Source organism: Paramormyrops kingsleyae, chromosome 3 (assembly GCF_048594095.1).
Source record: "Paramormyrops kingsleyae isolate MSU_618 chromosome 3, PKINGS_0.4, whole genome shotgun sequence".
Classification (NCBI taxonomy): Eukaryota; Metazoa; Chordata; class Actinopteri; order Osteoglossiformes; family Mormyridae; genus Paramormyrops; species Paramormyrops kingsleyae.
The window spans coordinates 4,852,999-4,876,107 of NC_132799.1; the positions used below are offsets into that span (position 1 = coordinate 4,852,999).

General features: G+C 46.0%; 2 protein-coding genes across 3 annotated transcripts; both read left to right on the plus strand.

Moving 5' to 3' along the window:
• The first annotated feature begins 2,101 nt into the window (after nucleotides 1-2,101).
• dhx57 (DEAH (Asp-Glu-Ala-Asp/His) box polypeptide 57) lies at nucleotides 2,102-14,049 on the plus strand. 2 transcript variants are annotated; one of them, XM_023796375.2, is made up of 24 exons: nucleotides 2,102-2,239; nucleotides 2,874-3,052; nucleotides 3,153-3,428; nucleotides 3,551-3,757; nucleotides 4,041-4,882; nucleotides 5,014-5,231; nucleotides 5,900-6,021; nucleotides 6,136-6,331; nucleotides 6,644-6,768; nucleotides 6,848-6,981; nucleotides 7,478-7,532; nucleotides 7,630-7,832; nucleotides 8,414-8,530; nucleotides 8,748-8,844; nucleotides 9,127-9,300; nucleotides 9,394-9,594; nucleotides 9,894-10,170; nucleotides 10,577-10,672; nucleotides 10,925-11,008; nucleotides 11,367-11,504; nucleotides 11,660-11,734; nucleotides 11,877-12,011; nucleotides 12,560-12,760; nucleotides 13,351-14,049. In XM_023796375.2, the coding sequence occupies exons 2-24, from the start codon at nucleotides 2,892-2,894 to the stop codon at nucleotides 13,492-13,494; spliced, it is 4,278 nt and encodes a 1,425-aa protein (XP_023652143.2). In that variant the 5' UTR covers nucleotides 2,102-2,239; nucleotides 2,874-2,891; the 3' UTR covers nucleotides 13,495-14,049. The 2 variants fall into 2 exon arrangements, with proteins under 2 accessions (XP_023652143.2, XP_023652144.2); XM_023796376.2 differs by lacking the exon at nucleotides 2,102-2,239 and adding an exon at nucleotides 2,251-2,765.
• A 545-nt stretch (nucleotides 14,050-14,594) lies between these two features.
• LOC111835690 (serine/arginine-rich splicing factor 7) lies at nucleotides 14,595-22,726 on the plus strand. Its single transcript, XM_023796255.2, has 9 exons — nucleotides 14,595-14,739; nucleotides 16,990-17,170; nucleotides 18,724-18,900; nucleotides 19,937-20,017; nucleotides 21,366-21,419; nucleotides 21,510-21,563; nucleotides 21,875-21,919; nucleotides 22,230-22,265; nucleotides 22,377-22,726. Exons 1-9 carry the CDS (start codon nucleotides 14,712-14,714, stop codon nucleotides 22,429-22,431), a joined length of 711 nt encoding a protein of 236 aa, XP_023652023.1. The 5' UTR covers nucleotides 14,595-14,711; the 3' UTR covers nucleotides 22,432-22,726.
• Nucleotides 22,727-23,109: the final 383 nt, after the last annotated feature.

The following is a 23,109-nucleotide window of genomic DNA, read 5'->3' on the forward strand; positions in this document are numbered from 1 at the left end:
AGAGGTGTAGACAAGCAGATATTTAGGAGACAAGCAACGAGGAGCTGCTCCCTAGGGAACCTGTACTTCATAAAAAGAAATGGACCTCTGTCAGGATTTTACTGGCATTCCTTTTGTTGTTGAACATTCTTACGTGATTTATGGCCAATAATACAAAGAATATGGGCAATAATACATAGCAGATGGGCCATAAATGCACTAAACGGATTAGTTCTAGTGTGGTTATGCATCATATTGCCTGAAACAGCTAGATGAAGATGAAGTTCATTTCAGCATGGAAAAATGTCTTTCGATTGACAGAATTTTCATTGTTGACTAAAGCATGAGTTTAACATTTGTGTCTCCTCCTGTGCCATTTTTCTCCTGTCCGATTTCTGTTCTCTGTGTTCCTTCTGCCTTAGCTGGGCGTCCTCCAGGAACACAGGAAGTTATCTTATGCTACCACTTACGTAGTTTATGCCTTATTATCAATGTCACAAGTTTATGCCTTGTGCCCATTCTACTTGCAGCAATGCAGCAACAGGAATAAAAAGCTACTTCAGGCTAGAACAAGAGTTTTGTGTTTCTCTGAAGGTCACACCATACCCATAAGTCCCTTTTTGAACAATACTCTGATTCTTGGGCTCATCTGCTTGCTGCATGCATGTGGCTGGCTGTAAGGATTTGTAGCTTTATCTTTACTATATATCGTTCCACACCTCCTACTATGCCCTCAGCTTCCTACCAAACAGGACAGAAAATTCTGTTGAGACCACCGGCAAACTTCTTCACATCTGAAGATCTAATGGCTTTAACATGTGTTACAACCAGAAAAACGTTATAAAGGTGGATATTTTGAACGGGAAAACTGCTGCTCTGCTCTAGAGTGTCAGAAATGCAGAGGCACATGTAATGCATTATTGTGCATTTGCTGGTTAAACTTGTGTTCATGCTCATTCTCTGCTACAATGTGACACGTCAATCTCTGCGGCTATTAAAGGCTCAGAACAGTGATCCATGTAAGTGAGGGGGTGCACCCCAACCAATGTGCTCTCTTAGCACAGAAAAAGCAACATGTGCTCCTCCGGCACGCTACGTGACCAACAGACAATGCTTCCTCAGCATCTTGTACAGAGACCACATGAAGCCTCAGCTGAACATCAGGCAACCCTTGTTGTGTGTGATGATTTACCTATCCATCAATTTTCTGAAACTGCTAGTCCAACCAAAGTTGCCAGGGGGTCCACAGACTATCCCAGAGGCTATAGGTGCAAGGCAAGAATGAATTCAGGATGGGATACCTTTGGGCACTTTGGAAACTGGAAACTTTGGAAAATTAGCCTCAGCGTGTTTTTGGACTGGGGGGGAGCCAGAGCACCCAGAGGAAATCCCACGATGGCACAGGGAGAACAAGCCAACTCCACACCCATGAAACCATGGTGGAGACACGAACCCTGGTCCCAGAGGTGTGAGGCTACAGTGCTCACTGCATCACCTCACTGCCCAGTAATGATTTATTTCCTCAAAAATAATCATTCTCACCATTAGGCTAACTGCAGCATGTCAATTCCATGTTTCTTTCATGTAATCTTTAGATGCGTGGTAATTATTTATGTATTAATTACAGAAACCTCAAAGATAAGGCTATTTGTCTGAAATGGTTCTACATTAATATTACTGTCCAATGTAATTCCCGTCTGGAAAATACTGACGAGATAAAACTAGAAAGAAGAAACGATCAGCTGATGAGAGTTAGTGTCTGGACTGATATCACAAATATTCACTTGTGGCAGAAAACCGAAGAAAAAGTAGCCAATTTCGTCCTTCATTAATTTACCTAATGTTGGTGGCAGTCTGGACAAAAAAAAACAATTTGTAGTTTAGTGGTACTCATTTTTATTGTAAGTTTTGCTAAAACGTCGGTTTCCATGGAAGATAATATAATAATCTATTATAGAACTTGTAAAACAAAGACGAACGACACAGTAATATCAACGTATTAACCAACTGAACAATACTGAAACGTGTACATTACATTCAAACCATTTTTAACCAAACGGCATATATGGTGGGGAACACACTAATTGCATAACGCATACTTTTAGCAAGCTTCCTAGCTTATGGGCTAACAGCAACGTCACAAACTATCACCATAACAACAGCCCACTACACATAACAGGAAGTAAAACCTTTAACCTTTGACAAGCGGAGCCAATGAGAAACATGCCAATGTGCCGGCAAGGAAAGTGGGGCTTCTAAGGTTAGAAAAATTATATTTTTACGACCCATGTGTTGGTTCTACTCCGATAACAATTTCTATATTAAAATGAGCGTTGCGTGAAGTAATGTTAGTGGGAACGTGGTAGAATCGTTTACTTTACCATCCGGTATTTGACAGCGAGCTCCAGTTCCGACTGATTTACTAACTTAAGCGACGACTTCACGATCTTGTATTTATGTAACATTGTGAACAAGTTTCTTTTTTGTGCCTGAGTCCCGCGCGCATAAAAACACCTCGTCTCCCTGTGCAAATATTTCCTTGACGTTACACAAACGGTTATATGCTTTGTCGGTGTTATAGCTAGCTGTTTTACAACAACTATACCACAAGACAAAATAAAGGATACTGTGTGATGGAGTCGTTTTAAAATTAGGCCTATTATTATTGTTGTTGCTGTTATTATTAACATTTAAAACTTTGTCATTTAACTATGTATGACAATATTAATAGTGAGAATCCATGATTTCAGGATTTAAAGATCAATTTATAGGATTCCATATTCAAGGTTTGTGCTGGAAGGAAGTAAAAAGGACAAAGTTGTAATCAGTTAGATTTTCTGTATATTTGTTTACATATGGCATTAAGTTTGTAAACTAATAGATGTTTTGTTCAGAGAAGGGTGGAGGCAGGAATGAGTGGGAGAAGGAGAGGGAAGCCAAACCGAGGAGGGGGGCATTTCAACAAACCCCGTGGAGGTGGGGGGGGAGGAGGCGGCAGCAAGAAGGGAGCCAGCAGTGGCTGGGATGATGGAGATGACTTCAGCCTTGACTTCGGGCCCGGCCGATCAAGCAAGTAGGAACAAACATGGAATATTATGGATTGACTGTATGCGTTGTGTACTGTCGTCTTTGCTCCATGCACATTTCTACTTTTATTTCTTCTTGGTCTGTAGAAGCAGTCATGGAGGTGTGCGGAGTGCCAATACTGGGCGAGGAAGAGGAGGACTTGGAAAGCGAGGACGGGGAAGGGGCAGGGGCGCTGGGATGGGGGTGCCAAAGTCCCTCCTGAGCGAGCGTCCCCGGATGAGGCAGACCGACGAGAGCAGCCGGCCCAGGCCTGACCTACCGCAGATGCCTCTGCAGAGGATCCACATGACCTCAGAGAACCAGGCGCTGGTGAAGGAGCTGCTGCGGGAGCTGCAGACTCAGGACTTCGAGGACCCAGACGAGTAAGTCGTGCTTCAGAGCCTTTTTCTCTGGCCTGTCTATTGGTCAAGGTAGTGAAGCATATTGCTTCAGACCTGCTTTTTCTCTCAGTTGCATAACTGACTTTATGCTCCTCCTCCTTCAGAGAGTCAGGTTCTGAACCCGAGGAGGAAGTGGTGGAAGAGTATGATGAACTAGACTACCGTGAGGACGGACAGTACTGGGAGACGCATGATGAGCCGATGGAGAGAGCGGAAAGTCCAGCGGTTCCTTCAATGGAAGCAGAAACTGAGGAGGGGAGTCGTCCCTCTGAGCCGACAGTCTCTCTTTTTGCTGTTGGGAAACTGTGCAGGTAATTGTCATGAGTCATTTTTGTAATGGAGCTTAGCAAGATCCACTTTTTGTTACTAACTAGTGATGTCAGGAAAGGGTTAACCAGCGTTGGTCATCCGTCATTCTTTTGAAGCATTATAGGCTTGGGAAATGCACAGCGAAACGTATCACCTGTCTGTACAAGGCAAACCCATGGTGATGAATTTGCTAACCACAGCGCTGAGTCAGCATATCAAAAGAAGCCCATAGATGCATTAAAACACCAAGCAAAGGCGCAGGTGCTGATGACTTTGTCGCTGCAGGTATGGCTTCGATAGAGAGCGCAGCAAGCGTGCGCTGGAGGCTGGGACCGGCGAGGTGGGGGCCACCCTGGAGCAGCTACTCCTGCAGGTCTTCGCAGAGCGATATGGGCCTGGTGCCTCCGTCCCTGAGGGCCTGCAGAGCATCCCCATGGATGAGTGCCTTACCCAGCGGCAGGAGGAGGCGTTGGCACTGGCGGCCATCTTTGGGGAGCGCTTCACAGAACGCATCGTCAACAGCGTGTGGACCGTCTCTCTGGACCCGCATCTCTTCTCCAAGCCTTTGGAGGGTGTCCAGGACGGCACCGCGCAGAAGGTAGCCTCAGTCAACTCGAAGGATGTCTGCAGGTTCTACCTGAAGGGAGCACGGTGCAGGTTCGGCGAAAAGTGCAGATTCAGGCACCAGGTTCCCTTGGACCTGGAACATCCCGCGGACCTGGCGGGTCCGAGTCGTCCGGGCTTCAGCAGCTACTCTCCCCCCGAGTACGAATTGGAGGTTCGCTTCTGCAAAGACAACCGCTACCCCTTTCAGGCGGCCCTGGTGGCCTTCAGTACCAATGACGAGAAGATCAGCTCGGCTGGCCGGCTCCAGGTCACAGAGTACCTCTATGGCGAAGCTCTGGCTTCTGCCCGGTCTGGCGAGCCGGCGGTCTACACGCTTATCACCTGCTTGGAGGACGAGGCCAGGATCATGGAGCTGCTGGCGGCCTCCCATCACAAATACAGCTCTCCCCCACCTGTGGTGATGCCACCTAGCGCCCCCCCAAGGCCCAAGGCCACAAGAGGCACCACAAGCAAAATGGAACCTAGCAGCACTAATAGCATAACCAGCAAGCATCTGGAAGGTGAGTTCCTCGCGCAATGAGGACTTTGCATGATATCAATATGAATGATGTGTTAATATTTTTCATTGAAAGTAGGAAATCTGTGAATACGGAGCTCAGTGGAGGTGCTGTATCGTGTGTTTATGGTTCAGAGGCGGAGAACTTAGATCAGAGGTTCAGAGACGGAGGTCTTGGACAGTTACCAGAGGAGCAAGAGGAGCAGGAGCAGGAGGACGAGGCGCAGGAGGTGCTCATGGAGAAGGAGAGCTACGTCAAGCTGAGGAAGAAGCTGACGGAGAGATATGCAGCCAGAACGGAGGCCCTCCAGCAGGACAATGCCAAGCTGTGCCGGCAGTTTCGGAGCAAACGGGTGAGCCCTCAGAACCCCCCCCCCCCCCCCCCCCCACCGATTTTTATGCATTTTGACCTCAGTTTGTTGCCTTGGAGGACAGTGGCACTGTGAATGTAACGTATACTACATGCAAGGACTTTGATAATATACTCCGTGGCAGTATTTCCCAACTCGGTCCTTGGGACCCCTAGAAGGCCCATGTTTTTGCTCCCTATCCAGCCCCTACCGGGACCTGGGCGGGAGCAAAAACGTGGACTGGGTTGGTAAACACTGCTGTATGGTACCCGGTGCCAAGGTATGATTTCACATTTCTTTGCAAGGGTGAATTTCTATAAGACATTAGTTGGAGAGTGAAATATTGGGGCCAAAACGTTGTAAAAGATTTCTTTGAAACTGTTTATCGGCCTTTTCCCTGCACTGTTATATCGGTGGAATTAGTCAAAATCAAAATAAATGTGTGGCTGTTCATTTGAAATTAATTAGAGATGATATTAGAATTTCAAAACAAACCTCAATAGCATTTCAATATTCTTAAAAGCAAATCCAGTTACTTTCAGCACTTATCCCATATCACAGTTCTAATGGATCATTTGCTGTGTTACTCTGTGTGTTTGATCTCACGGCTTCTCAAAATGGTCGACATTTCCCCTTCCACTCTGATGGTGGCGCTGTTGCTTCCCTTTCAGTCCTCCAGGCGCTATCTCTCAATGCTCCAGGAGAGGCAGAACCTCCCAGCTTGGCAGGAGAAGGAGCGGATTCTGTGTCTGCTGAAGAAATGTCAGGTGTTGGTCGTGAGCGGAATGACTGGGTGAGGACTTCCCTCAATTCGTTTTATTTCTTAATTAAGGCCGGCTCCCGTGGCTGCGCTAGCTTAGCCGTTAGCCATGCATTCATTATGCACATTATGACCTGTGGTCCTCAGGTGCGGCAAGACTACCCAGATCCCGCAGTTCATCCTGGACGACAGCCTGAAGGGGCCCCCACACCGGGTGACCAACATCATCTGCACGCAGCCGCGCCGCATCTCCGCCATCTCCGTGGCCGAGCGCGTGGCACAGGAGCGCGCCGAGCGCCTCGGCAACTCCGTGGGCTACCAGATCCGCCTGGAGACCGTCCGGGTTGGTGCCGTCCGCGTCCCATCATGCACTAGTGCAGCGTGGCCACCCGTACTGAAACGGAGCATGACCTCTGTGCCAGTTAGCGGCCTGTAGCAGCATCACGTAGAATGTTTTTAATAACTTCGATCTCTGAGTTGTTAAAAGAGATCAATAAGACCGTTTAAAGGATCCATTAATGGTGATTCTTTTCTTATTTATGACATATGGGACCTACGTCACAGAATCCTCTTAGCTACTCCGACATTATTAGACAAGCAGTAATCCCATAATTCTTAGCGATCCTCTTTTTGTCCTCCCCCCTCCCCCTGCCAGTCCTCGCTGACCCGGCTGCTGTACTGCACCACGGGGGTGCTGCTCCGAAGGCTGGAGGGGGAGCCCGAACTGGGAGGGGTGACCCACGTCATCGTGGATGAGGTGCACGAGCGCACGGAGGAGAGGTAGGCCGCTTGTCCGACTCCGCCTCTGCCCCCGACTCACGCTCAGTGTGAGTGATGACCTCACTTCCTTCTCTGTTAGTGACTTCCTGCTGCTGGTCCTGAAGGACGTGATGGCCCAGCGGCCGGACCTGAAGGTCATCCTGATGAGCGCCACGCTCAACGCCAACCTCTTCTCCCAGTACTTCTGTGGCTCTGAGACGGTCCACATCCCAGGTCAGGGCTGCGGCTGTCCTGGGAGCCTCGCTTTACTGGGTCACAGCGTCTCCTATAAGCCTTTGGCTGTCCTGCCCCTGATCACACAGGGGTATACAGGGGTCCAAGCAGGCCATTTACTATGTAGGCTCTCTTTGATGGCTTCTCTTAATTACAGACCTCATCCCCAATATAGTCAAATATGCGTGATTGAATCCCTTTGTGTACTGCACTTATTCAAGGTGGAAGTGAACTTTTTTTCACTTCTTATGGTGCTTTGCCATAATTTTATAGAAGGAGATGAGCATAGTTTTCCTCTGGGGATTAATGAAGCATCCATCCATCAATAGTACTAAGTGTTCCCCTCAAGTTGGACTGATTACACCAGTGGTGTGCTGGTAGGGCTGGTGCTGTTTAGAAGCAGCACATACAGCATTTTGAAGCCCAGCTTGACCCGCTTTTCACTGCAGCTGAGTTGTGGGCCCTCGGTCTGACTGGTGCTGCCTCTGGCTTGCAGGTCGCACATTCCCCGTCGACCAGTTCTTCCTGGAGGACGCCGTTGCCATGACCAGGTGAAACCCCCGGGGCAGAATGTGTTCTGAGCATGGGTGCAATGTGGCGAGGGGGTCATTGTTGACCACAAGGGGGGGGGCGTCTCCGAATACGCAGGTATGTAATGGAAGACGGCAGCCCGTTCGCACGGTCTGGGAAGCCGGGACCCCAGTCTGGCAAGAAGACCAGTAGCGGGAACCCAGTGGACCAGCTTGGAGACGACATGTGGTCCTTCATGTCCTTCCAGAAGAAGGACTTTGTTAAGGACTCCGTCCCTGACCAGCAGCTGAACCTGCAGGAACTCACGGTCAGATACAAAGGTGAAGCGCTTATGACTTTGTTTGGCATGTAAATCAATCAATGTGCGAGAGAGAGGGCGTGAGGGGGAGGACGTGGGGGGGGAGGACACCGCAGGGCTGCAGCGGGGTGGTGCATGAGAACACCGATTCATAGCAGGAAGGTTGTTGGGTCCAGTCGTATGAAGGACTTTTTCTCCTATTCCCTTGATCCAAAGCATTTAACCTGACTTGTTCGAGTAAAAATACTCAGCTGTATTTTTGGACCAAAGCCTCTGACATTACAGGAGCGCTGGCTGCTTGCAGACAGGATGGTTTTCTGTAAATATGGCACTTGCGAGTGAACAGCGATGCTTTGAAATGCATTTATGAGAGCAGTTTGTATACCTGTTGTTTATACTCCTATTATTTTATGACTGCGTCACTGTTATTAATGTTACACTGGCAAAGAAGATCGAGGGACTGAAAATGGAGGATTTTAAGTAAATTGGCATGTTGTCATAGGAGCATAATTTGCCTGTTTTACCTATCAGTTTATTTTTATAACACTTGAAGTTTGAACTCTGTGTGGATCCGCTGACGTGATCAATGCATGTCGGCTACAGACACCAAGAAGTCTGTGTTGAAGACCCTCGCCTCCATGGATCTCGACAAGATCAACATGGACCTGGTAGAGTGTCTGCTGGAGTGGATAGTGGATGGACACCATAACTACCCACCAGGTGAGACCATAACCTCCCATCACGTTAGACCCTAGCAACCTACCAGGTGAGATCACTCACACAGACATGTGTGTTTTCTTGATGGATCTGGTTGAGGCTGAACTGGAGCTCAGCCTCTCAGAAGGATGCAGGATGAAGCAAAGCGTGATATTTTGGTGGCACCTTCTGGTCAGTGTTGGCCCACCGCATGTCGGTCACTGTCACCTTCCCTGCCCAGGAGCGATCCTGGTGTTTATGCCAGGCCTGAGTGAGATCAAGATGTTGTACGAGCAGCTGCAGTCCAACAGGCTGTTCAACAACCGGAAGGATAAGCGGTACGTAGGAGCTGCGACTTTGAGTAGAGCCTTGAAGGGCAGATTCTTGGGTTGAAGATCTACATCCTGAATCCCTACTACTGAATTCTCACTGGTATTGCTGTCAGTGACTTATTCTTGGTAGGAATGGGCCCAATAATAATGGACTTCACTAATAATAATGAATTAATCTCTTTGCTTGGGTTATATGCTGGTACATATATAGGGTGTAAGTTGCTTGTCCCTTTTCACGACATTTCTGTTGGGCCATTGAAGCCTTTTCATCTAACCCCCCCCCGGCAGATGCGTTGTGTACCCGCTGCACTCCTCACTGACGAATGAGGAGCAGCAGGCTGTGTTCAGCCGCCCCCCCGAGGGCGTCACCAAGATCATCATCTCCACCAACATCGCCGAGACGTCTGTCACCATCGACGACGTGGTCTACGTGGTCGACTCGGGCAAGATGAAGGAGAAGAGGTGAGCTTCACCCCTCTCTCTCTTCATGCCATTGCTTTTTTTCCCCAGGCAGCCCACACTGCTCTTTCCACCCCCCCCCCCCGCCATCTCTAGGTATGACGCCAGCAAGAGCATGGAGAGCCTGGAGGACTCGTGGGTGTCCCGCGCCAATGCGCTGCAGAGGAAGGGCAGGGCTGGCCGTGTTGCCTCGGGCATCTGCTTCCACCTCTTCACCAGCCACTGCTTCAAGCACCAGCTGGCAGAGCAGCAGATCCCGGAGATCCAGCGGGTCCCACTAGAGCAGCTCTGCCTCAGGTGAAGCCCCGCCCACCTGCACAGGCACTTCCTGTAGGACCTGTCACTTCCTGTAGGACCTGTCTCTTCCCTGTGTGGCTCAGCGGGCCTGGGCTGTCCCCATGAAGGTCACGTGAAGGTCATAAATGTGCTCAGCAAACATCAGTCACTATGCAGTTCACCTCATGACACACTTGGCGTTAATTTGCGTTAATTTGCGACTTGCAAGCGTGGCAAATTCAGCGTGCTGAGAGAAAGGGCAATGTTTTAGCGCCACACCTCTCAAGATGCCCTTCCGCTTCCCACGCTTTCTGCTGCAGGATCAAAGTGCTGGACGTGTTCGCGGAGCGCCCCCTGGAGGACGTTTTCTCGCGTCTGATCGAGCCGCCGCTGCCGGGAGGCCTGGACGCGGCGAAGCAGCGGCTGCAGGACCTGGGCGCCCTGACGCCCGAGGAGAAGCTGACGCCCTTGGGCTACCATCTGGCCTGCCTGCCTGTGGACGTGCGCATCGGCAAGCTCATGCTCTTCGGCGCCATCTTCCGCTGCCTAGACCCGGCGCTCACCATCGCCGCCAGCCTGGCCTTCAAGTCCCCCTTTGTGAGTGGGTTTGGATGCTGTACGCCTGGACTGGAAGGTCGTCGGTTTAAATCCCAGGGTCGGCAGAGCGATGCCACCATTGGGCCCCTGAGTGTGGCCACCTGACCCTGCCTTATCAATTGTACATCGCTTTGGATGAAACTGTCAGCTAAATAAATTTATATAAAATAAATTCAGCATTTAAATTCTGCATGTATATTTTTGTAAATTACACGGTGGCTGGATACATGTGTTTTTTCTAGAGAAGTTATATCAAGGATCTTTTTGTGCTAAATGAAATATTCATTATGAGTATGGTAATACACACGTTTTATAGAACAGGACTGAATTATTATCCCCCGCCCCCCCCAAAAAAAGCCAGGTTGATTCTGTTGGCCAAGCTGCCCTTAGCTCATCCTGTGTGCAGGTCTCTCCGTGGGACAAGCGGGAGGAGGCCAATCAGAAGAAGCAGCACTTCGCCGTGGCCAACAGTGACCATCTGGCCTTGCTGCAGGCATACAAGGTGCAGCCCTGGGCCATGATGCACTGCATCATTAATGATGAGGGGTGATGCGGGCGTTGCTGGTCATGGCGGAAGCTTTTCATGGGTTAAAAGAAAACGCAGCAAAAGGATATCTGGAAATGTTTGCCATTATCATTGGTACTGTAGAATTCTTTAAACGTACTCTGCATAACTTTATCAGGATCTAAATGGCAATATTTAAACCAGTGGGAGATGGAATGGGGGGATTCCCTAATGTTGCATTGTACACAGGGTTGGTGTGCTGCTGCAAGGAAGGGCAACCAAGCTGGATTCCAGTTCTGCAGGGAAAACTTCCTGTCTGGGAGAGTTCTGCAAGTAAGGCACCTTTGTGAGGTCGGGGGGGGGGCAGAATCTGTCAAGTTAGCTGGGGCAATTCTATGATTTTTTTTAAGGTGGGAGGCATAGGAGGGGCCATAATTCATACAGAGGGACCAACCTTATAATTTGCCAATGAGTAATATGGAGGGGGTACTCCAGCAGCCAATCAGCTTTCAGTGCCCTTGTGGTCTCGCTCTCCTGTATCCCTGCATGTCGGAAGGTGCTTCACTTACCCTGTTGTTGACTGACGTAGATAATAAAGCAGATGAAATATGGTTCATACATAAGTGGCTTCACATTCTGAGATGATATGGTTATGGTGATGGTAGCTATAACTGGGCACCTCCCCCCCCAGGAGATCGCCAGTCTGAAGAGGCAGTTTGCCGAGCTGCTGTCGGACATCGGCTTCGTGAAGGAGGAGCTGAAGGCCAGAGACATAGAGCGCTTGTCCTCCCGGGGAACGGACGGCATCCTGGAGGGCACAGGCTTTGAGGTAACATCACTGTGGCCAGCGATTCATGTCACGGCGTCCCTTCAGTGCAGCTCTGGGTACGAGATGCTGAACGTCAGCTGATCCCCGCAGCAGATTTACAAACCAATTCAGGTTGTCAGATTCTCTAACTAGCTGTCCACCTTATCTCCTCCCAGGCCAACCTGAACTCTGACAACATCAAGCTGATATCTGCCATCCTCTGTGCAGCTCTTTACCCCAACGTGGTCCAGGTGAGCAGTGACTGAGGGAACATCAGAGCAAGCTGGCCTTTAATGAAAGGCGACATTTTTTTCCTTAGCGTCTGGGATGTGATCAGCCGCGTCACCGATACTGACTTCCGGCGGTGTCCACTGCCATTCCCTACTTCTCCAGGTGAGGGCGCCGCAGGGGAAGTACAAGCTGACGAGCAAGGGGGCCGTGAAGATGCAGCCGAAGGCAGAGGAGCTGCGCTTTATGACCAAGCGCGACGGCTGCGTGCACATCCACCCATCCTCCATTAACTACACGGTCAGCATTATCCTAGGGAGGGCTTATCGCAGGTTAGAACCTGTGACACTGAACCTGTCATCAGAAGGCCGCCAGTGTGATGTCACCGTTGGGCTTGGAGTGAGACACTAAACCCTATTTGCTCCAGGGACGGTCTGACCCTCCCTTTTCAATTGCATGTCACTTTGTATAAAATCATATGCTACATAAATACATATTATTACATAATACGTTATAATTATATAGTATTAAGAAGCCACACAGAATGACAACAAAATTTTGGCCCACTGTCTGCTCATATACTGGGTCTTGTAACTGCATTCGGTCATATGCACATGAGCTACCAGCCAAACCATCAACCAGAACAGTAGCAATCTGAGGATATACCATTAACCATCTGTTAGTATTTTTCATACATGATAATTAATGAGCCCTGTTGTTAGTGTACAAATATAGCATATAAATATTAATTGTGGATTCCTCTACGGTAAGGAAGCGTTCCGAATGTCGCAGGGCGGCGAAGGTGTCGGTGAGAGTGACGGAGCTGTGACCACCTTCCATGCCTCTAGGTCCGGCACTACGACAGTCCCTACCTGGTGTACCACGAGAAGGTGAAGACCAGCCGCGTGTTCATCCGTGACTGCAGCATGGCGTCTGTGTACGCGCTGGTGCTGTTCGGCGGAGGACAGGTCAGCATCGAGCTGCTTCGGGGGGAGTTCGTCGTGTCCCTGGACGACGGCTGGATCCGCTTCGCCGCCGCCTCGCACCAGGTGACTGCCGGCCTTGTCATGCTGCAGATGTCTGCTGGAATTCATATGAAAATGTTGATATTTCTCAACCTTAAACCAATACATGTCTGGTTATAATATTCCGCACATCACAGGCTCGTACGAGACATGCCACAAGCCCTTACATAAGTCAAATTTCATGCAAGTCGGATTTACACCTCCATACCATTCGACGCCTTATAGCAAAAAACACATAAACCAAAAAATACAAGTAATACATATTAAAGAAGACATGTTAGCACTTCTGTAAACTCTGTGTATCTCAGATGTTTCTTGCCTAAGTCTGGATTTATGTAAGTTGAGAGTTGCCTGTGCTTTTGACAACACTAGTCAATACCTGTACACATTCAATAAACACAAATACTTTCAAGCCCTATCAAGGTAAGGAATACTCTTAGTATATTTGCAAGGCACACACTCACACAAATAGACTGACACATGCACTTCAGGGTGCACGCTCACACATGCGCACTTCCACGTGCACGCTCCCACGTGCACTTCAGGACACACACTGGCACGCGTGCACTCTCCCTGGTGTGTGCACTTACACTCAGTGATTGTCCCTGGTGCAGGTGGCTGAGCTTGTGAAGGAGCTACGCTGGGAGCTGGACCAGCTGCTGGAGGACAAGATCAGGAGCCCCAGCATGGACCTGTGCAGCTGCCCCCGGGGCTCACGCATCATCAGCATGATTGTCAACCTGATCTCCACCCAGTGAATTGTTATTTTAAGTTGTGTGTGATGCTGCACACATCCTGTAATGCGTTTTGAGTCCACATTGGATTTTCTTATTAAGAAATGCCAGTGCAGTTGATGTTTATAAAAAAGTAAGCTATGGGGCTCAGTGACTGTTTCAGGGTTTGTTATGCACGTGCGTTTAAAACGCAGGAGAAGCTTAAATGTTGTGTTCATTCAGAAATTAAAATCGTAGGATAGAGTTAAATTTAGGCAACCGAATATCAGCTGTAAAGGACATTCAAAATGTGCCGTTAAAATTTTTATAATTACATGTGAGATGGTGTCAAAACAGCCTTTCTTTGAATGATTAAGAATGTACAGTGAAGTACCTGATCGCAAAGTTGTGGAGGAAACGGACTGCGACGCACTAATAGCTGAATAATTGGTTTAAACAAAAATCTCATTGAAGTGCCAAATACAATAAAAGCATGTGAATTGTACAGTTCTGCTGTAAACGATATTTAAACTGAAATTACAGCATTCTGGGCTGTGTTTTTTTTTTTTTTGCCCTTGTGCGTGCTTATGAATAAAACTGCGCCTTGGTAAATTTGCGTATCGAGTCGTATTTCGGTTGCTGACACAGTGATGAAATGACTGACCCGCACATTTCCACGCTATGGTCAGAGATCTTCTCCCGGCAACACATCCCACTTCCGCAGTCATTTCGGCTTCAGCTCTAACCTAGAGACGCCAAAAGGCGCCATCTGCGTTCGCCAATGAAATTTCTGTACAGAAGTTCACAAGAAAAACTTTAGGAAATTAATAAGTAGTTTATAGTGTTGATAATTGTTGAGCTTAAACAAATAATGTTTTGCTCATGGACTATAGAATAAGCGGTAACAGTACATAAATAACAGAATTTAATGAACATACGTTTTTCATTGAAATATTTCACTATTACCACTTGGATGGAAGCAATGACGTGTTGAGCATCACACCCTCGTACGATTTGTGGCGTGGAATTCGGACAGGGATTTTTCTGAAATACAAACTGTTTTTTTCTGGCACTTTGCACGTTTCTTTGTAACTCCGTCATGGTCACTGCAATAAGAACATTCTGCGCAGTGGCCCGCGCGCGCCCCCTCGAGGGCTGAGGACGGGAGCGCGACGGGAGTTGAGACTCTCGCTGCGGCTGGCGCTCTTTAAGCGTCTCTGTCGCCGAGGAGCGGTCGCCGAAGAGCCACCGGCCCGAGTATCATGTCCAGATACGGGCGCTACGGAGGAGGTGAGTGGCGCGCACGCCATGGCATTTTCATTGCATCGGATGCACATTTTATCACATGTATTCACCTTAAGTTATAGCTAAGAAGTGCAATGCAGATTGCAGGCCGTTCGTTGCTTCCCGGGTTGGTTCATTACCAAAAGAGTCTGCTAACGGCGCGAAGAAACTAATCTGTGCAAGTAGCAGGCTAGTTGTAATGGCGGAGTGCTGTTTTTTTTTGTGTGTGTGCATTATCTGAAACTGCCGCTTTTTGGGCGGTTTTTTTGAGGCCGGGTGGCTCACATATTGTCGCCGTGCTAAAAATGCTCGATCATGAACGTGCGGGACAAAAGTCTTTAAAAAAAAAAAAAAATGCGGTGCTGTTCGGCGATGTCGCAATTGCTTCTGCTAAGATGCTAGTCGGCTAAGCTAATGCTAACTGCCCAGCTAGCTAGCCGCCTCACGGACGATCGACCAGCCGCACAATAATCCAGTTTTTTCAGTTAAACCTATCTAAATAAGCCAAATGTAATTTTTTCATAAAAAAGTAAATGTTTTTTTTTGTGATATATTTTACCGAGCCCCCAATAGTTATTCGTTTAGCTTATAACTGCGGTGCGGTGGGCTTTTCAGTACTGAAAATGGATTCTCCCCGAAGCGCGGCTATGGTTAGTTTGCTAAGTGAAACGGCCTCACGAGTCAAATAAACTATCCGTCTTTTTCTGCTCGACTGGATATATCAAAATGATGATAAACATGTAAAGTATTTCCAACGATGGTGTATTTCTAGCTGGTTAACCTCACATCCGGCCTTAACATTGCAAACCCCTTTGACTAACCATTTACCCTCATGGTCTAGAGTGAAACTCATGGCTTTTGGTGGGGATTACAATAAGATTTCTTGTCCTTTTGTCCAGTAACTAATGATACATGTTTTTTTTCCTACTTTTGCAATGAATAAATTGGAGACATAGCTTGAAATTGAGTTAGTTTTCGTAAGATACATATATTTTAATGATTTAAACCCTTTAAACACATTTATGTAGCAATAGTAACTTTAAAAAGTGCGCCTATTATGGTGAACATTTCTTAGGGAATCGGTTTTTGTATCATTGAACAGCTGAGAGTCCATTTAAAGGTATGGAGCAATGAAATGGCCACAACTTTATGTATAAAATTCTGGAACCTTCGGCCAGCTGCCAGACCGTTGGCATGGTTTTGTCCCTGGATATCGCTATAAACCGCATTAGAAGTACGGCCCGCATACAGGCCTCGACACGCTGTGCGCCGTGGATGAGCAGACTTCCCGCTCAGGCGGGCCGCCCGCCCGCGTTCGGCCTGGAGGAAGTGCGCGCGCCAGCTGTCTGTATGGAGATGCGCAGCCGCCCCAGCTCGAGAACAGCACGTGGCTTTGTCCCGAACCTGTGTCGCCAGTTAGTGGCTCGCCTTTACCAACTACCCTTGCAATCTCTGTGGCTTTCTACCTAATCTGATTTTAAGGTTTATTTTTTACAATTTATTATTCAAAATATAGTCGTGTTAACCTTGTATATGGGTTTGACTTGCAACTCGGCACTAAAATCAGGGACAACAGAGGCTTATTGGTGTGGGATGTGAGTAAAAGTCTTAAATTCCTTATAATTCAAAGAGCAAATTACCTGTGGACATGTGCTGTGAAGGATGCAGACGTGTTTCACCCAGTAACCATTTTAGGTGTTAGTTACAGTTTTTAATTAGGTTGATTTATGTACCGTGAACTTTTGATATTTTAAATTTCAAGCCTTATTTTCCTCTGTGCTATACTATACGTGTGATTTCTGGATGAATAATATCACAATGGTATGGTTAGTGAGGGTGCATTAAGACTCATTTAAATTGCATCTGAATTATGATAAAAGAGCTTCTGCCGTTTTGAAGTCAAGGCTGGATTACTGTCTGTTTTGGTTGTTGTGGGAGAAAAGCAGCATTATAATTGTGAATATCGTAAGATGGACTTTACTACCCATTGAAGCCATATATGGAGTTACTGTAGGGTAGTAATATGCTAATCAGGTTGCTGGCCTCAAAACAATTGCCCCTAAAGGATATTAAAGTAAGAATATTGTCTTAAGGTTTAAATCCTTATTGACTTCATAGTGCAACTGCTCTATGAAAATGTCAACATGGCCTTTAAGAAACAGAGATTAAGCATCAATGTTTTCATTAATGGACCTGAACTGGCCCATACATCCACAACTGGAGTTGCAGCGCCCCTTTTTTTATTTTTCCTTCCAGAAACTAAGGTTTACATTGGTAACCTTGGGACAGGTGCGGGGAAAGGAGAACTAGAGCGAGCATTCAGTTATTATGGACCTTTGAGAACAGTGTGGATTGCTAGGAATCCTCCAGGGTTTGCCTTTGCGGAATTTGAAGATCCGAGGGATGCAGAAGATGCTGTCCGCGGCCTGGATGGAAAGTAAGTGGATGGCTCCGGGACCCAGAGGTGGCGGTGGTCATGACCGCTGGGCCTGGTGACTTAGTCTGGGAATCCACTCCATCTACCAGGTCTGATGATTAGGGTAACCCTAAGCACCAAAAGTACTCGAAGGGTGTGAGGAGGACGTTGGCTGGTCAAGCGAAGTAATTTGCTCTTTGGAAATACAGAGGCATTGTAGGTTTTAAAATATGTGTAGTTGAATATTCACTATCGGATTGATGCATTCAGGTTGAATTGCATGAGGCTGCATGGAGGAAATGCTCTATAAATATACACTTGCAGGTATTCTACTCATTGTCAGCAGTATTTGGGTGCAAGCCAGGAAAGAAGGGCCTCAGTGAAAAGCAAAGAAATTAAATACTCGCATATTTGGTTCACTTTAGTTGATGGAATATTTGGTCTACTATTATATTACGGGCTGACAGGGAAAACAAGCAAATACTGCATACATTTATATATGTGAGTCAGAAAATGGTACCTTTTAATACTTTCAGCATTAAACTTGGTTCCACTGAGGATTTTCATTATACAGATTTCCCATTTTGATGCTTTTATTCCTGTGCATTTAAATATGCAGATACACTTAACAGAACTGAAAGAAGGAATATAATGGATTTGTTAATGCAAGCACTAACAGAGGTAAATGTACTACATATATCAAATGTACTTCAGGGTGATAATTTAATTCCTTGTTTCACGTGAAGGAGATAAGACCCAGACTTTGTGTTGATTTGTTCTGATAGTAAAATATCTGCTCAGGGTGCTCAAAAATGACGACTCAAGCTTTTGATCACCTTCGTGCTTTTATCCTAAAGGACTGGCATTTCACAACAATGGAATGAAATTAAATTAAATTAGATGGAATGAGTAATTCTCCCTATTTTCTATTATCACCTTGGTTGTTTTCATTTATTGCAATGTTCCCATAAATAAAGTGAGCGCAGATAAAAATTATCTGTGAATTCTGATCACCCAATAGCAGAATTTACCACTTCATGTGGGATTGATGGAAGAAGTGGGATTCCTGTCAGGGCCTGGATGAAAATAGACCCATGAGTCACTGCATCACCAAAACCTACAGATAGCAACATTTCAGCATTTTTGTGCTAGTAGTTTTGCCCCCCTAAGCCTAAGATGGCTGCCATATATGTTGTAATCACTGTGGTTGGCAAGCGGGCCACAGTTTTAACCCTGCCCAGGGCCACTGGCTTGCTGCAGCCTACTCACACAAGAGCACCAAATCCACATGTGTAGCAATGAGACGGGCGCCTGGCCCATAGCAAACTTGAAAGCAACATTTGCAGGCATTTGGCCTTTTCGCGCCTTGTGTTCCAGTGATAGCAGAAGGTTGGCTGGAACCCAGAAAACTCAAATGAGCACAGTGCAGCGTCTGCTGCGGCTCCTTTGGGATTGGCGCCCTTGCCATACAACATAGTCTGCATGGAAGCTGAGGGAAAACCGAGGTCTCTAAATGTTTCTTGACGTCTTTCACTGTCTTCCGGATTGTCAGGGACACTGTTTGTTCGTTTCAGGATAATCTGTGGGTCCAGAGTTCGAGTCGAGCTGTCTACAGGAATGCCGAGGCGCTCTCGGTACGACCGCCCCCCCATCCGGCGGCCTTTTGACCCCAACGACAGATGCTACGAATGTGGCGAGAAGGGTCACTATGCCTATGACTGTCACCGTTACAGTCGACGTCGGAGGAGCAGGTAAGTGCGCTCCCAGAATGCACCACACCTTGTTTCATACTTAGCTTGAGCTACTCTGGCTAAAGTTTAAAAAAATAACAAATCATGATAATGATAATACTGACATTAGCGTGTGTTTATGCAAGCGAACATGTTAGAATTACTAGTTTGATTTGCTGTTTCTGACCTTTTTGCCTTTTTTTCTTTTTTTTTTTTTCTTTTTCAAAAATAACATTCTTGAAATGCTGCTGCGATATTAATCACCCACCTGATCAAAACCTTTCAGGTTTCTCCATTTGAGTCGCTCGTCTTGGTTGAGAGTGTCAAAGGCCTTTTCGGTTTCGTGAGACGCCTAGCGAATTCGACACTCATGGTCCTTCTAGACCTTGAGGTGACCCGCATAGGAAGCCAGACCACTGTGAGCACTTGCCACTTTTAGCCACACCTTAAGATTTCATAGAGGGCAGAGAACCCACTTGCGACCCCAAAGACTGCCAGGCTGATAAATTTGGCTATCGATCTGGGCCTCGGTCCGTAAAGAGGAACAACCCGGTTGACCACGGTCCTGTCTAGAAAAACCGCCCTGCATCTATCAAGCCTCACCTTGAGCGATTTGGCTGTCAGTGCGATCATCGTTAGATTGAAGAACGCGTCTAGATGCAGAGAACGGCTGATAGATGCTGCTAGATCTCCTAGACCTTGGTCCAAAGAGGGTCGACCTGCAAACTTGCAAGGTTTATTTTAAGTATCAATCACTGTTTTTTGTTTCTATGTCAACCTTTAAGAATAATGTGATTTACTTACTAGACAAAAAGACTTGTCTATTTCATACAGAATGGAAACATCCTAGTCTGTAATATATGTGACTCATTCATGTACTGTATGCAAAGTACTCATAGTGATGTATTGTTTTGTGTAATAATCTGAGCCAGCCACAGGGCTTAGCCTTGAGAAGAGTAACATTAGAGCAGTGAGCGGAACAGGAGCAGATGGACTTGGTCTGCTGCTAAGCAGTAACGGTCTTTCATTTCATCGTGCTGTCTCTGGATGTGGTCAGGTCTAGGTCCCGGTCCCGGTCACACTCCAGGTCCCGGGGAAGGAGGTACTCCCGCTCGCGCAGCCGGAGCCGTGGAAGGAGGTGAGTACCAAGGGCAGGGAATTTCACGGCACGTTACACAAGTCGCTGATTGGCAGGCATGATAATCCTGTCCGGTATGACTTTCAGAGGGTTGTTTGCTGTTCTTATTTGTAGAGCCTGATGGACATATTTGTTTATCACAGGGCTGTTTGTCCACCCTTAGCTCTCTGCATAACGTGGCTGTATTTTGAGCCAAGGGATATTTTCTTTAGAGAAACGAGTCCAAAGTGCAGTGATCCTGTCTTCAGGTGGGCATTGGGTGGTCCCTGCAGTAGGCTGCAGCGGACTTCAGTAGAGTTTTAAGTCATCTGTCATTTTGTAACTCTTTGTGCTCCAATGGGATGTCATGCAAAATCTCGTCCACCATTCAGATTCCTTCCTCCTGTAATGAGTGTAACCAGCATGTTTCATTAGACTATTAAGGCATATTTAGCTCGATAGCGACGTTTTATTGATTACCATTTTTAGCTTGGTAGCAACATCTTTAATAATTATTACCTTAATAAATTGATATTAGGGATTTTGCTTTGCTGATATGTATTCAATTACAGACTAATTATATTACCTGTAATCCAAACACACATTTTTATATTTTTTAAAGCATTCGTCAGTGCATGTTATTAATGTAAATACTTGCTGTCACAATTGAGTTTTGTGTTCTTTGATTTTTGGCTACCTCTTTCATGAAAAACGCTTTTAAATGATCAAATCAGAGTAAGAAATTACACTATTTTAATATACCTGAAAAGTTCATCTCAATTGCTCAACACAAAAAAAAAACTTTATTTTATTGTAACATTATTTTTGAGAAGTTCTCAAGTTTGTGAGAATGACCTATTTTTAAATATTTGTTTAACTTATAATCTGTACATATTACACATTTCCACCAAAAATACTACTTTCAGGCAAGTATAAGCCAAATTACAATGCTTTCAGGAAGGCATTGAAAAGGCATATACTACGTACATATAATTGCAGGTACTCAACAGGCAGAATGACACATTAATTACATCCAAGTTTAGTCACAACCTAAACTCTCACATTGTTTACAACCAGGATGGAGTGTTATTGGACTCTTAAAAATATTTTCTCTCATATTTAAAAAATAACACATTATGATTTTAACGCTTTGCTTCAACGTGGTAAATATCTCAGCCCTAATAACGCTATTTTAAAGCATTCCTAAACGTATTTTATTAATGTAGATGCTTGCTGCCTCTTTCGCGCTAACTTCAGTCGAAACTTCATCGGCGAACATCGACGTCACAGGAGGGAGGAATTGGGACGGTGGGAGGGATGACGGCTCCCTGTCATGAAACATTTTTTCACTGCAACCATTGTATTATAGGTCAAGATCGTTTTCTCCCAGGAGATCTAGATCTGTAACTCCCAAGAGATCCAGGTAAGCCTACATTGTTGGTGTCCAAACACCTTTTTGGGTCAAGGTCAAAGAGGCAGTTCTAGTATTTCTTAAAAATCCTTTCATCTGCAGGTCAAGAGCAAGATGTAGATCAAGGTCCAGATCAGGCTCTCGTCGAAGGAGCAGGTACGTTTGGACTTTCTCTTATTCTTGAGTTTTGTCTTCACCAAGGGACACGTGACTATCACCACAGATTCCCCTCGGACTCCAAATACTTTTAAACTCACCTTAGTTGCTTTGATATTCGGATTATTAGTTCCGTTTCTTGGTGTCGTATCTGCCTTTCCCCATATCTTGACCATTGTGTTTATGTATGAAGGAACTAATGTCATTGTGATCATAGGAGAAAAGCCATCTTAAACAAATCATTCATTGAAAGAAACGCTTGACCATTGATCAAAAATGTAAAGTGATTAAGCATACCCTGTGCCTTCCAGGTCTGGCTCGGGGGGTAGATCCAAATCCAGCTCTCCAAACAGGAGGTGAGCCCTCTATTACACATAAACACGGTTCTAATCGCTCAGTACCATTCCCAGTGGTACCACAGTCTCCTGGATAGGTTCCATGCCATTGGAGAATGTTGAAGATGGTGTCTGTATTTGGAGAGGTTATTGTATAAGGCATACAGACTCTTGGGACGGATATATGGAGCCCAGTATTATAGGATTCAGGGATGTGTTTGTTGTGGAATATCTTCAGTGGTACCAAAGCATACTTACATTTAGGACATGTCTGAACTTGTAGCCACCTAACTGCCAAAATTATCCTTGCAAACTGTTTTTTCCCCTTCAGCCAATCGAAATCTAGATCATCACCTTCAAAACGAAGGTATGCACCTATGTAATTTGTGTTAGTGCATGCTATCATGTCATGATTACAAAAAAATGACAGAATGATGAAAACGTAATTAAGTTAATGCAACATTGTTTCTGATTGCAGCCGGTCCCCTTCAGGAAGCCCTCGCAGGAGTGAGAGTCCAGAGAAAGATCATTAAACTTTTATCAAGGTGTATCTTTTAGAAATTTAAGTGATTTGCTTACATAACAAGGGAATCTGAGGATTTAATTTGAGTGTTGGTTTATGTTGGTTTATGTTCTTCCTGGTTTGTACTGCATTTTTTTTTTTATTTTCTCTAGTTTTTAAACATAAAAACATGGTAGGCAAACTGGATCCCAGACTTTTTTTAAGGGATACATTATATTTCTATTCTACAAGTGGTTTGTGATGCTGTAGAAAATGTGTATGGGCTTTTTTGTATGTTTACATTAAAGTTGAAACTTCTAGCTGAACCATCAGAGTGGAAGATTCTCTACGTGAATTTATTTTTGTCCGTGTGACATTGCAAAATTACAATGTAAAGAAAAAAGATGAATTAAAAAAACCAACTTAAAAAATGGCCAGTTGAAAAGTAGACAAGCAATATTACTCTTGTTGACTTTAATTCAATATGTATGAAGTGTAGCAGTTGTGTGTGTGTGTGTGTGTAATGTATAATTATTTATGTCCAGTTGAAAATGTAATAATTGCAGTGCAGGGCTGCCCCCCCCCCCCCCGCCATGTGTACATCAGGACAAATATCCTAAAGGACCCATTAGAACAACCACTAAAACGCATTACGTAAGTAAACATAGCACTTTGTACTGTTCAGGCATACAGGAAGCCTGTAGGGGGA